This window comes from Protopterus annectens, chromosome 16.part0 (genome assembly GCF_019279795.1).
Source record: "Protopterus annectens isolate FY-2018-M chromosome 16.part0, PAN1.0, whole genome shotgun sequence".
Classification (NCBI taxonomy): Eukaryota; Metazoa; Chordata; order Ceratodontiformes; family Protopteridae; genus Protopterus; species Protopterus annectens.
This window is the reverse complement of record NC_056750.1, coordinates 417046213-417059659: the sequence shown is the minus strand read 5'-3', so window position 1 is coordinate 417059659 and position 13447 is coordinate 417046213. Positions and strand designations below refer to the sequence as shown.

The following is a 13447-nucleotide window of genomic DNA, read 5'->3' as shown; positions in this document are numbered from 1 at the left end:
GCTGTCTCATTCAAGCAGAGGACAAGGACACTCTTCTTCAACATCTGGCATTTGTAAAAAGACCTCTAGTATGCCTAGGGTACACCATAAACGAAAAAAAATCACAACTGGTACCCTCTCAAATAATTACATTCCTGGGTGCAAGCTTGAATACAACTGCCCAGATGGCTTACCTAAGGCCATACAAGCAAAGGCAACTGACAACATACTTCAAACAAATGGCAACAAAAACCCAGTTATCTGCAAGACAAATCCTGCAGGCTTTGTGGTTCATAGCATCCTGCATTCTTCTAATTCCATATGCGAGACTGCATATGAGGAAACTTCAATGGTACCTAAAAAATTTATGGAGTCAACATTGTCACAGTCTGGAAACAATAATTCCTCTCATTCCCTGCCTACAACAGGAGTTTCTTTGGTGAGCAGAGACATGTCACCAAAACAAGGGACTGTCATTCACTCTACCCCCTGCCACCCAAACCCTAACTACAGACGTATCAGACTATGCTTGGGGGGGCCCACCTGGTGGGGAGATGCATTCAGGGCAAATGGAGCCCAAACCAAATGCATCTGCATATCAATCAGAAAGAGATGCTAGCTGTTCAGAATGCTCTGACAGCCTTCAAGGACTTGCTTCATCCAGGACAACTACTGATAAAGACGGACAACACCACAGTTATGTGGTACATAAACAAGCAGGGGGGTACACATTCCTACCCCCTTTGCAGACTAGCCATGGCCTTGTGGAACACAGCCTTGACTTACCAGATACATCTTCAAGCTCAATTCCTGACAGGAAAACAAAATACTCTGGCAGACGACCTAAGCAGAAATCTTATGGACCCGCACGAATGGAAACTGGATCCACAAATCTTCAGCATGGGAACACAGAAATGGGGGAGCCAAGACATAGATCTATTTGCCTCTCCCCAAAATTATCAGTTGGACAAATTCTGCACAAGAACTCATCACAAAAAAGCATGGAAAGTGGATGCCCTATCCTTCAGCTGGAAAAACCTATCGGTCTATGCCTTTCCCCCTCTGCCCTTACTCTCCAAGGTCTTACTAAAAGTCAGACAGGACAAAACAAAAATTATCCTAGTTGCTCCGGACTGGCCTCGCCAGCACTGGTACTCACTTCTAAGGAATATGTCTCAACTCCCTCCATGGTACTTGCCTCAGATACCTCATCTACCGTCTCAGCAGAAGAATCAAATTCTGCACACTCAGCTCCAAACCCTGAATCTTGCAGCATGGCTGATCAATTAATTATTCAAACAACACCTCTCAGTAAATCTGTGATGGATGTCATTTTGGAAGCCGGAAGGCCTATTACTAGAAAATCTTATGCTGATAAATGGAAGAGATTCTGTGCTTGGAACCAAGCACAAGGAACAGATACAGCAAAGCCCAGTATTCTTCAGATTTTACAATATTTGACTGAGATGCTTGACAAGGGCCTATCTTTTTCTTCAATAAAAATCCATGCCTCTGCCATCTCGGCTCATTACAACACTGAGCCTCCCCTCTTTTCTCGTCCTCTGCTTAAACAGTATCTTAGAGGGGCAAAAAATTTAAGGCCTCCCAGAAGATCACCAACTCCGGCATGGGACCTCAATTTTGTGCTGGAAAAACTCGCCCTGCCTCCTTTTGAACCAGCAGCTACTGCAGATATATAAAATTTCTATCTTGGAAAACAGCTTTTCTTTTGGCAGTCACTTCAGCAAGAAGAGTTTCAGAACTACAGGCTCTCATGGCAGTGGAGCCTTTTATTCTATTTTAACCGGACAGGGTGTCCCTCAGGACCAATCCATCTTTTATGCCTAAGGAGGTATCCAGTGTGGCTGTTAACCAGACCATTCACCTGCCAACATTTTACCCAAATCCACAGAACAAGGGGGAGCGGATTCTGCATTCATTGGACGTACACAGACAACTAAGGTTCTACTTAAACAGGACCAAATCTTTAAGAAAGTCTGAACAACTACTGGTAGCATTTGCTGCAGGGTCAGAGGAGAAAGCTATATCAAAGCAGACTATTTCAAAGTGGATAAGCCACTGCATTCGCTTCTGCTACTTGCACCATGGTAAACCTGTGCCCAAGGGGATCAGATCACATTCCACCAGGGCTGCCTCTACTTCAGCAGCTTTTGTCAGATTGGTTCCAACCAAAGACATTCTAGAAGCTGCTACTTGGATCTCTGTTCATACCTTCACAAAACATTATCATTTGCCTTTCTTCTCCAAATCCAGGGCAGGCTTTGCCACTGCAGTTCTCCAGGGCGTTATAGGCACTCCTAATGCTGTTTAGTGCCATCCTCCCATCCATAGCTTTGGGAGTCTACCCAAATGTAATGACTGCAACAGTGAAACACGAAGAACATAGTACAGTTGTGTACACTTACCATAAATGTAGATGTTTGAGTGTATTCACTGTTATAGTCCAGGTTACCCTCCCGCCATCCCCCTTTCTATACCTTTTCTTTCCTTCACTATACACTAAAGCGTTTGTGGTGTATTTGCTTTTAGTTGAAGGTAATGTTTATGTTGCTAAAAGTGCATTTATATATATTTCTGTTTATTTATGTATATATATATATTTTTGCTCCCCATTTGGGGGGACACCTGACATCTGGGGCATGAAAAACTGAATAAAATGGCATCGGCTGCATGTTTTATACCGCTGACGACCTGACGTCATGGAAGAGGAGACAGCAACCGATGCAGGACCCAAGACTTTGTTATTCAGGCCGACTGAGGGCAATCTGCCAGCAGATTACCCAAATGTAATGACTGCAACAGTGAATACACTCGAACATCTACATTTATGGTAAGTGTACACAACTGTACTTTCTGAGATCCAAGCATTATCCTCTAAACTTGCAATATTTGATTTTCCACAAATTGAGTGACCTATCGTACTAACCCAACCTTTCTGTTGAAGGTGGTGTCAGAATCCAATGTCAATCAAGCTATTAACTTACCAGTATTCTTTCCTTAGTTTACCAGCAAAGGAGAATGTATCTTGCATTTACTGGATGTTCACAGACAGTCACGCTTTTATTTGCATAGAACTGAGAAAATCAGAAAAGCTGACCAATTGTTCATCTCATTTTTGAATCAACTTTGGGAAAACCAGTTTCTAAGATTGTTATCAAGGTGGTTGACTAATTGTATTTCCTTCGTTTATACTAAACTTCACATTACTTTTCCACATTCCTTGAAAGCACACTTCACTAGATCATGGCGACTTCTACAGTTTTTCAATCAAGAATGTCCATGGATGATGTATGTGCAGAAGCAACTTTGGCTACTCCATACCTTTGTCACTCATTACAAGTTGGATCTGGTCTCCAGAGGTAGGGTATCATTTGGTTCAGTGGTGCTCAGGAATATCCTTCCTTGAGTCCACCCTGGAAACGGGTAGCTAGGGACTCTGTACCAATAGTTGAGGATAGAATGAAAATTGACATCAGATAAAGACATTATGTACTTACCATAACGTTCCATCTGTGTTGTCCATTTTCATTCTTTCCTCAACTTCCCTCCTAGCAACCCCCATCCTAAGACATCTGGAGGAATGAGTGTTTACTGCATCTCTGTATACTTGTTTTTTACGTATGACTTCTATATAGGACTTCTCCACTAACCACTTTCATCTTTTACTCATACTGAGCAGCAAACAAGATCTGAGGTGTTTGGGGGAGGTGCATAAGAGTAAGGGAGAAGATCGAGAGATTTGGTTGCTGCGAGCTTTAGCAACGGCAGAGTCGGATCTGATAGTTCAGATTCAAACTCAATATTTTAGGAAGAATGAAAATGTACAACACAGAGGGAACATTATGGTGAGTACACAACTTCTTTTTTTGCTTACATCTAGAACATCCTGTGATATGGTTAATTTCTTGAATTGTGAACTTCATACATATTTTTTTAATGCTGCGGCCCATAGAAGGTCATGGGGTGTACAACTGCAGAGCATGGTGTACAGCTAAATATTAATGAGCGATGTGATACTCAGAAATTGCTTAGTGTACGTGGCTTCTCATATGTATTCATTTATTTTTTCTTCTAGGCACAAGATACTGCATCAGTGCTTGAAAAGACATTAAGTTCAATACAGAGGGAAAATGAGCTGCTTATGCTACAGTATGAACAGCACAAACAAAAGGTAATAGAAATGTGTGCCGATTATAATTTTAGGTCAAGGTAATTTTAGGTTTAGGATGAAGTAATTGTCTGCAAAATGTGAATCCCTTGCCATACTGAATAAGCAGCCATGATGCACTGACATATAATCTTAATTGTGAAATGCCTGAAAAAAGTGATCTGCTGTGTACAAAGTGTAGCTAACCCCCAAATGTGTGAATTTAGTGCATGTGTGCTTGCATATATTATATACACACACACACACACATTTATGTACATATGCACTGCCCTTAGAAACAGTGCACACATTTATGTACGTGTGCATTGTTTCTAAGGGCAGGCTTCTGCTTTTCTAAGGAGAACAATTGAACAAAGGTATGGAGAATACTGGTTGAGCTACTACATGAACCTTAATAGTGTCTCTTGACTGATTGCTGGGAAGAAGAATATTCCTTGGTTGAAAAAAGAAGTAGCTAACAGGCAGATAATAGACTGTAAAAGACTGTTGTGTCTTTTAGCTCGTTGGGTGTCTAGTGGGTTATTTTAGAAAACGATTAGCTACCAGACAGCACAGCCCTATTCTTGTCTATCTGACAAGTGAATAATTACAAGTGATTGAATGAGGATGCCAGGCATTATCATTCAGTCATTGTCTGGCTTTGGAGATGAGAGATGTTGTGCCATTTTCTGGCTCCTTTTTTATTAAAAAGATAGTTTATCTGCCATTGGTGTATGTGTGTAAGTGTGTGCAGTCATTGAAATGTAATGTGCCAACAACATGCTTGATGGAAGATTAATAGGGCATTTTGTATACTGTAGTTTTGTGTGTATATGGGATTTTTGGTGAGCAACTGCAGAATTTCTGAGACTGAGCTCTAACACAGTGACCTTGCATAAAATAGATATGAAGACCACTAGTTCTTCAGAAGCATTATAGTTGGTCTGATGTGTATTTTATGCCATATTTCTTAAAGAAAGGCACTTATTAACGGTTCTTTTCTGATGACAGAGGTTCAGATGCTCTTGGTGTATTTTATGGATTACTGTTGAAAGAAAATTATGAGCTGGCATACCTCTTGAGATTCCACATTAACTGAAAGCTGTGTGTGTGTGGTAGAGAAATAACAGTTACATGACCATTTACCCATCTTTAGGGGGCTTGTAGCTTTTATAAAACTGCAATATGTCTATAGTCCTTGCATGCAAGTAAAGATTTCAGAAAAGTTCACTGTTAACCAGAGCTGTAGTATATAAAGGTAAGCTGCACTCACATTTCCTCAGATCCCTAAAGTTTGGACAATTCGCTTCCCTCTGAAGCACACAAGTTTGTGAAAGTCATTTTCCATATGGCTCCGAAAAATTCAGCTGTATGTTGTAGCTGTCAACCTTTTTTCATCAAAATCGGGGACAAAGTCAGAAATGATCTGGAAGGGATGAGGAGCCCTTTTACGTATTGGTGCTCCAGACCTGAAATGTTTTTTTTTTAAACTTCTTTATTAAATCACAGTTTTAAACACTGACATAGGACATGTACATTAGTAGAAAACAAACCATACTGACATTGTTCGTGCAGTATGCATACATGTTTTCTTAAAAATTAACATTCTCTAACATTACGTAAAAAGGTTCAGTACCTGCCTTACCTTAAACTTCACTCCTCTTCTTAAATGTTATTCTGCATGTATTGTTCACACATTACATTTATCTCCATGTAATTTACTCCTTCCCTGTTCTAAAGACCCTGCCTCCAGTTCTTTTATCTTTTTTTGCAGTATTCAGTGTTTCATTTACAGCTTGGGTAGATTTTGATTTCTATTTTCTAGAAATTGTGTTTTTTGGCAGTAAGTAGCATTAAACATTGTAAGACCTTACCATGTATAGATGATTCATATTCTGTGTCCCAGCTCAAAAGAATCATTTCCTTAGTTGCAATGATTTGCTCCCCCAACATTTCTGAGAAAGTACATTGTAAGAATTTTTTTAAATCTGTCAGTTCATTACACTCACAAAAATTTGTTCCAAATTTCATTTCCTCTCTCTTTCCAGTCACACTTCCAGCATTTGCTGTCTACCAGAGGAAAAAATATCTGAAGTCTACTTGAGGTATAAAATTATGTAGACACTTCCAAACAAGTCCTAAACCTTTTGGTGTTTGTTGCATGCTTGGGAGTCATACAGATGTCTTCCCATTGTTCCCAAGTAAATTGAATTTACATTCTCTCTCTCCCTAATCTTTTCTGATTGTTTCTTTGTTGTATGGCCTACTAATTATCCCTTTCTTGACAGCAGCTTCTATTGTAGAACTCTTAACAGTACTGGGCTAATCAGTACTAGTAAGAAAGACAATTTCTAATCCACAGTCCAAACTTCTGCTTGACCTTATCCATTATATTACCTTTCACTCTTTATTTTCTGCCAATACCATGGCTCCTTTCCTGATTTTTTTTCAAGTAGCTTCCTTCCTTCTTTTGCCTGTGTTCTATATTCCTACTTGCAGTCATTCCTATTAGCAAAATCTACTATCTCAATCATTACACTGGCTTAGTTAATGGAATCCTTTCTGATACTTTACAGATAAATACAGTAATCTATATGGTGGCTGTTAAGAACCTGCATCTAAAATCATACTTTCCTTATTTCTCAACCCCCCCCCCCTTTCAGATTTATAGTTGGCTCATCTAGCACACAGTGCAACTCTTTGATTTGGCACTCCAAATCAGTCTTTATTTTTTTTTTTTTTGTCTCCCCAACTTACAGTTGAAGTTGTCTTTATTTGCTCTTCAACCTGCAGGACACAAATCCAGCACAGATCCGAGACTGCTGAATTTCTCCAGCATCTGATCCAAGCTCCAAACTCCTCACCTACCCATAATGCCACTCTCTCTTTCCTCCCTTCAGATCTCATTTGCCACACTCGTGTAAGCATCGTGATTCATTGCTCTGTTCTATTTTTGGGTAAGCGTGTTTAAATTTTCCACTTTAGATCTTCTTTCTACCTAGGAATTCTCATTTTGTCTTTCCTATCACCTCCACTTCCACGTTTCATTTCAGATAAAAAAAAAAAAAAACTTTTTCTGTCCTATCTCTAGGAGTGTGTGAGTGTTTTTCTTCTGTTTGGGCCTCTCTCCCTCTTGACCATGTCAGAGACTCCCAAACCTGTTTTTTGTAAATGCACAGACTGTGGCCATAAGCTTTTCCCAGCTGATTGCCACATTCTGTGCATTGAGTGTCTAGGGGTTGTCCACCTTGATTACTCCTGCTCAATCTGCATGGGGTTCAATCCCCATGCATTGATCAACAGGATGGATAAACTTAATTCTGAAAGGCCTTCTCCCCCCAACTACCACAGGGGCCTAGGCCACCCCTTCTCCTGCTACCCTGGCTACTACTTCTATCTTCTCCCCGGCCTCGGGGACTTAGCCTACCACTAAGAGGACTGGGGAATGGGATAAGCACAGACATAAGGACAGGCTGAGGATGCGGTTCCCCAACCACTTGTCTTCAGCAGGAACAACTGTCAAGCTCTGCTAAGCTCCGAGTATTGAGTCTCCCCAACACCGTTCCGCTCGTTTCTCCCTGGAGCTGGAGGAGCTTCAGAGCCATTCCCTGGCATCAGTGTCACCTCACTAGGCTGGTGTTGGTGGCCTCTTCCTTTAGAGCCACCCGCAGTTTTTCAGAAGCCGAGGTTGACAGGATGATGCAGAGATTCATCCGCAGCCAGATACAGATGGGAGTCTTGCCTGCCCCCACTCCCTCCAGAGCAGGGGGCATACAGTCCACCTTCATCCCGATTACTCTTTTTCTGATCTGACCTCCGGTTTCAGAGTCCTCAGATCTGAGGACCCTCAGCATCATAGGGTCAGTGCTCATGGTACCTCGACACCGGCCATTCCCTTGAGCAGGTCGGATCTGAGGTGATGGTTTTGGGTCAGAGTTTTTCAGAGCATATCCTTCCAATCAGAGTCTCGGTGCCTGGAGGTTCACCTTTAGGCTCCCCCGTTGATCCAGAGGATTACAGACCCATCTGTAGCCCCAACTCAGGTGGTTCGTTCTCCATCTACCTTTGATGTGGTGGAGATGGTTCTCTCAATCCCCTTGAGACCCTTGATGCTCTTGTCTTAAGAACCCATCCTGGCTCCCTCTGTTTCTGGTCCTGATTCTGCCATCCTGCTACCTCAGGGACAGTCTGCTGCCTCTTTGCACCACATGTGAGCAGTTAAATGTTTGAGTCCTCCCCAGAAGACTCCTCGAGGAGGTTCCTCAAAAACGTACATGTAAAAGATAGCACATAGACTCCACATCGGAGTCTCTCACGGAAGACACCGGGGTTGGAGGAAGGGGAGGGTTCCTCCTGATCACCCCCAGAGGATGTATCATTTGGAGACATCATGGAGATCCTGCAACAGCATGGGGGGGTGGTCTGTCCAAAAACTCAACCCTGACTAGGTGGTCCTGGACGCATTCGGTGCAGTACTCTCTACTTCCTGAGTGTCTTCTTCCATGGATCCTCTGGTGGATCTTGTGACATCTCTGGCATGGAAAGAACCCAACATGGTAGAGCCTATTCCCATGCAGTCCAATGAGGTCCTTAGCAATGCCACCAACAAGTTATATTGGTTAAAGGGACCCACTGTTGATGCCATGGTGGTGGCAGCAGCCACCAAGAAAGAGCTCACACAGGAGAGATCCAGTTGTCCACTTGCCGGACTAAGAGTCTAGGACATTGGACCATTTTTGGGAAGCGGGCCTGTGCTTCAGCCCCATTCACTGTGCATGTGCTGAACTGTATGGCACATGTTATTAGGCTTCAGTGAGACATGGTGAAGGAGGTCACCGAGTCTTCCCCAGGGTTCATGTTGGAGGAGGATAAGTAGGTTTTCTCTTCTTGAATGGCCACCCTCACCTCCATTGCCAATACCTCTATGTGGCTTCTTTCTCATACTACAGAGGGTGCAGCTAGAGCTGACAGGCATTGCTATCAGGAGTCACGCCTGGCTCCAGCTTTTTGTCTTCTTGGAGCCCTTCAAAGCATCTTTTACAAATGCCCCGGGTGATGGTTCCACACTGTTTGGAAAGACGGTACTTGACACACTGGTACAGAGCGAGAAGGATGGGAAGAACTCTGTCTGCCATCAGAATCCGCTTCTGAAACCCTCAGTGATCCTTCTCCAGGAATCAGCGGGGGGTGAAGATGATGTGATTCTGGAAGTATCAGGGTTATTCCCAGGATGCTCAGGACTCGCTTTGCCCCAGAGGTAGAGGGGGATTTGACAGACGCTGCCCTAGCAGCAGAGGGGGCCTGAGGAATCAAGGGTCTCTGGATTTGTTCTCAGATAGGCCTGCGCAGCAGCCCTGAAGGGTTGCCTGGCTGCTCGTCTCTGGAGGCAGTCGGGGGTCGACTCTTGCTACACCCATCAGCCTGGGAGTCTTTTACAGATGATCAGTGGGTGTTGCGAATCATATCCAGAGGATATTCAATCCTCTTCTTTCAAAGGCCAAGTCCGGCCAGATTCCTCCCGGATGTCCCACCCGTGCATGGGGGGGGGGGGGGGGGGGCAGCAGCACAGGAAATTTCCAAGCTGCGGAAAAATGAGTCATCCAGCCCGTCCCCCCAGACTAGTTCGGATTAGGCATCTATTCCAGCCAGGTTCTTTTTTGGCACCAAAGACTTGAGGCCAATTCTGTGTCTCTCTACCCTGAATCTGTCAGTTGTCAAGATGAAATTCCGGATGGTCACACTCCAATCTATCCTGTCCTTTTTGCAGGGGAACAACTGGCTGTGCTCAGCAGACCTCCAAGATGTGTACTATTAGATCAGAATGGACAGACGTTCTCTGTGGTTTCTCCGCTTCAGGCTGGGGCCAATTATTACCAATTCAGAGCACTACCCTTTGGTCTCACCACAGCCCCCATGGTGTTCACCAAAGTGATGGCAGTGGTAGCAGCTCATCTACGGCTGCAGGGCTTCCAGGTCTTCCCTTATCTGGATGATTGGCTCCTCTCCGCCTCCTCCAGGCATAGACTCTGCCAAGCCAGAGACTTTCTCATCCAAAACGCCCACCAGCTGGACATCACCGTCAGTCTCAACAAATCTGTCTTGCAACCAGTTCAAGTTCTGGATTTCATTGAAGCCCAGTTGGACACCATTCTGACCAAGGCCTTCCTGACACTCTACAGACTTGACTCCTTGAAACAGCATGTCTTGCACATTCTTCAAGTTCCATCTCCTCCTGCGGAGTTGGTTTTAAGAGTTTTGGGGTCCATGGCAGCCACAATCACTCTCATCCCCACAGCTCGGTTACATATGAGGGTGCTCCAGTGGAGTGTGGTGGTCCAGTGGTCCTTTCTGGATCTACCACTGTCACATCCTATTTGTCTGTCTCGGGCATGCAAAGATTCTATTCTTTGTTGGATTCAGTCCCAAGATCTTCTTCATGGTCACCCGTTTATTCTCCCCTCTCCTCTGACCACTGTGACCATGGACGCCTCCCTGCTCAGGTGTGGGGGTGTATTGCTTGAGATGGACACTTCAAGGCACGTGGTCTTCCCCTGGAGACCCAGCAACGTCCTGGAGATGAGTGCAGTGCTATTGGAGTTGCAAGCTCTTCATGCCCATCTTCCCCTAGGGATGGTTGCCATCCAGACTGACAAGATGTCGGTAGTGTGGTATATCAACAAACGGGGGGACCAGGTGTTATCCCCTTTGCCGTGAAGCCATGAGATTGTGGGAGTGGGTGATCTCCACCAGCTGTTTGCTGGTGGCAATGCACATTTTGGGGAGGTCCAACATTTTAGCAGACAGGCTAAACAAGGTCTATCCTGATGACCTGGTCTCTGAATCCTTCAGTAGCAAAGCAGATCTTTTTAAAGTGGGGCCTGCCTTGCTGTGATCTCTTCGCTTCTGCTTCCAGTGCGAAGTGCAGCAAGTTTTTCGCTCTGAACCCTGCCTCTGGGGGAGCCCCTCCAGAGATGCTCTAGTTCATGCTTGGCCCTCCGGTCTTCTCTATGCTTATCCTGATTTCAAAATTCACCCAGAAAGCACAATGGATGGGGCGCTCAGTCATCCTCCCCCTTCTGGCCTTGCCAAGTATGATTCCCTTCTCTGTGGTCTCATTTAGTGTGTCCTCCCTAGATGTATCTGGTTCTGGATCTGATTTCACATCCCTCAGGGATCCCACATCCAGATCTAGCCAGTCTGAAGCTCACTGCTTGACTGCTCCTGTTCCCATGATAGACTCCCAGTTTATTTTCTCCTGTTAAGAACATTTTGATAGTGGCTCATAGATCTTCTATGAGGAAGGCTTATTCCAGTAAATGTAAGCATTTCTCAATTTGGGCAACTCAATGGGATTTGGATCCATTCACTGCTCTGGTTCCTGTTACCTTGGAGTTTCTAGCAAGCATTTTTCAGCAAGGTGCCAGTTTCTGTACAATTAAAGTTCAGCTGGCAGCTATTTCTAATTTCTACCTGGATATAATTCAGCCTCTCTAGCCTCTTCTTAGCTCTGCAAAACTTTTTTGAAGGGTACTTTTCTTCTTAGGCCACTGATAAAGGACCCTACGCCTCCTTGGGATCTTACGTTGGTCCTTTAAGCCTTAGTTTCTTCCCCTTTTGAACCCGCTGCTTCAGTGCATCTATAATTCCTGTCTTGGAAGACAGCCTTTCTGATTGCTATTACTTCAGCTAAAGGGTATTGGAGCTTCAGGCCTTGTCGATTAAGCCCTCTTACATGATTTTCCATAAAGGCAGAGTTTCTCTGTGCACTAATCCTTCCTTTTTGCCTAAAGTGGCCTCAAAATCAAACACCAATCAGGTTATCAACCTCCCTGTCTTCTTTCCAAACTTTCAGAATAAGGGAGAGTATAAGTTGCACCTGCTGGATATTCATAGACGATTACATTTTTACTTGCACAGAACAAAGCCCAACAGCAAGTCTGATCAACTTTTCATTTCCTATTCTAAGCCCTTCTTAGGGAAGCCTGTATCTAAGGTCACCATTGCTCGTTGGATTTATCAGTGTATACTCTTAGCATATTCAACAAAGTGAGTGCCTCCGCCAGATCATGTTAAGGCGACTTCTACTAGTTCTGTGGCTACTTCAGCCATCTTTTAGTCCAGAGTTCCCTTGGATGACATTTGCTCTGCAGCTACCTATGCATATTCCCATACTTTCATTTCCCATTACAAGCTGGATCTTCTCTCCAGAAGCAGAGCATCCTTTGGCTCCGCCATGTTACAGAATATCCCAAATCCTGGTCACGGACTCGCCAGTAAGTGTACAAACACCTCAGATTTAGCAAGTATTTATTCCATAAACGAACAATAAGACAAACAGCAGCACAGGACTCCAATAACTGACAGCACAAAATAATTAATATGAGAAACTAGTTCTCATATTAATTATTTTGTGCTGTCAGTTATTGGAGTGCTGTGCTGCTGTTTGTCTTATTGTTCGTTTATGGAATAAATACTTGCTTGAATCTGAGGTGCTTGTACACTTATTGGAGAGTCCGTGGCGAGGATTTGGGAGTTTAGTGCATTTTTGGTTTTTCCGATGTTACAGAATATCCTTCCATGATGGCCTCCCAGGTGTTTGTTAGCTGGGGATTCTGTCCCACAGGTTGAAGAGCAAATGAATACAACAACTTCAGATAAAGAAGTTATGTACTCACTATAACATTGCGTCTGAGTTGTTGCTCTTCATTTGTCTTCAGCCATCCCTCCCTCCTTCCCCCTACCTCATATGGGCTGTGTGGTGGTCTGACTGGATAAGACATGACCCTTTCCTTGGCATAAACTGTTATTCCTGTTGATACTGTCTTGAGTTTTTAGTGTCAGGGAGTAAGACATTGTGTGAGGTTGGGTTACTTTGGGGGCAGCAAACTCAATCTGAAGGGAGGAAGGAGACAGGAGCATTATGGGTAGAGGAGGAACTTGGAGCTCTGATCAGATGCTGGAGAAATGCAGCCAAGTCGGATCCGTGTCCCACAGGTTGAAGACAAATGAAGAGCAACAACTCGGACGGAACGTTATGGTGAGTACATGACTTATTTTTCTCTCCAATCTGGTACTCCTCTACTAAGAAGTATCTGGTTTTAAAACACTGTAGTAAATCACTTGCTGCTGTGTACCACACACAAAGGGATGAAACAAGCACTTTAATCCTGACCACAAAAGTAGCAATGGAATTCACTCCCAAAATAAATACCAGTATTGCAGTAACAACCCATTGCAGCCCCCTATGCCCTACCTTAGCTATGCTTCTGACTCTGTTTCATCATCTCTTTCCACTTTTAT

At 43.9% G+C, this 13447-nt stretch overlaps 1 protein-coding gene across 1 annotated transcript in view; it reads left to right on the top strand.

Annotated features, from left to right (window-relative positions):
- The window catches only part of GOLGA1 (golgin A1), a 2378923-nt gene that overhangs the window by 991014 nt on the left and 1374462 nt on the right, over positions 1–13447 (top strand). Inside the window, exon 10 of the mRNA XM_044058132.1 lies at positions 4076–4171. Within this exon, the coding sequence (XP_043914067.1) occupies positions 4076–4171 (96 nt within the window). The remainder of the gene's footprint in view (positions 1–4075; positions 4172–13447) is intronic.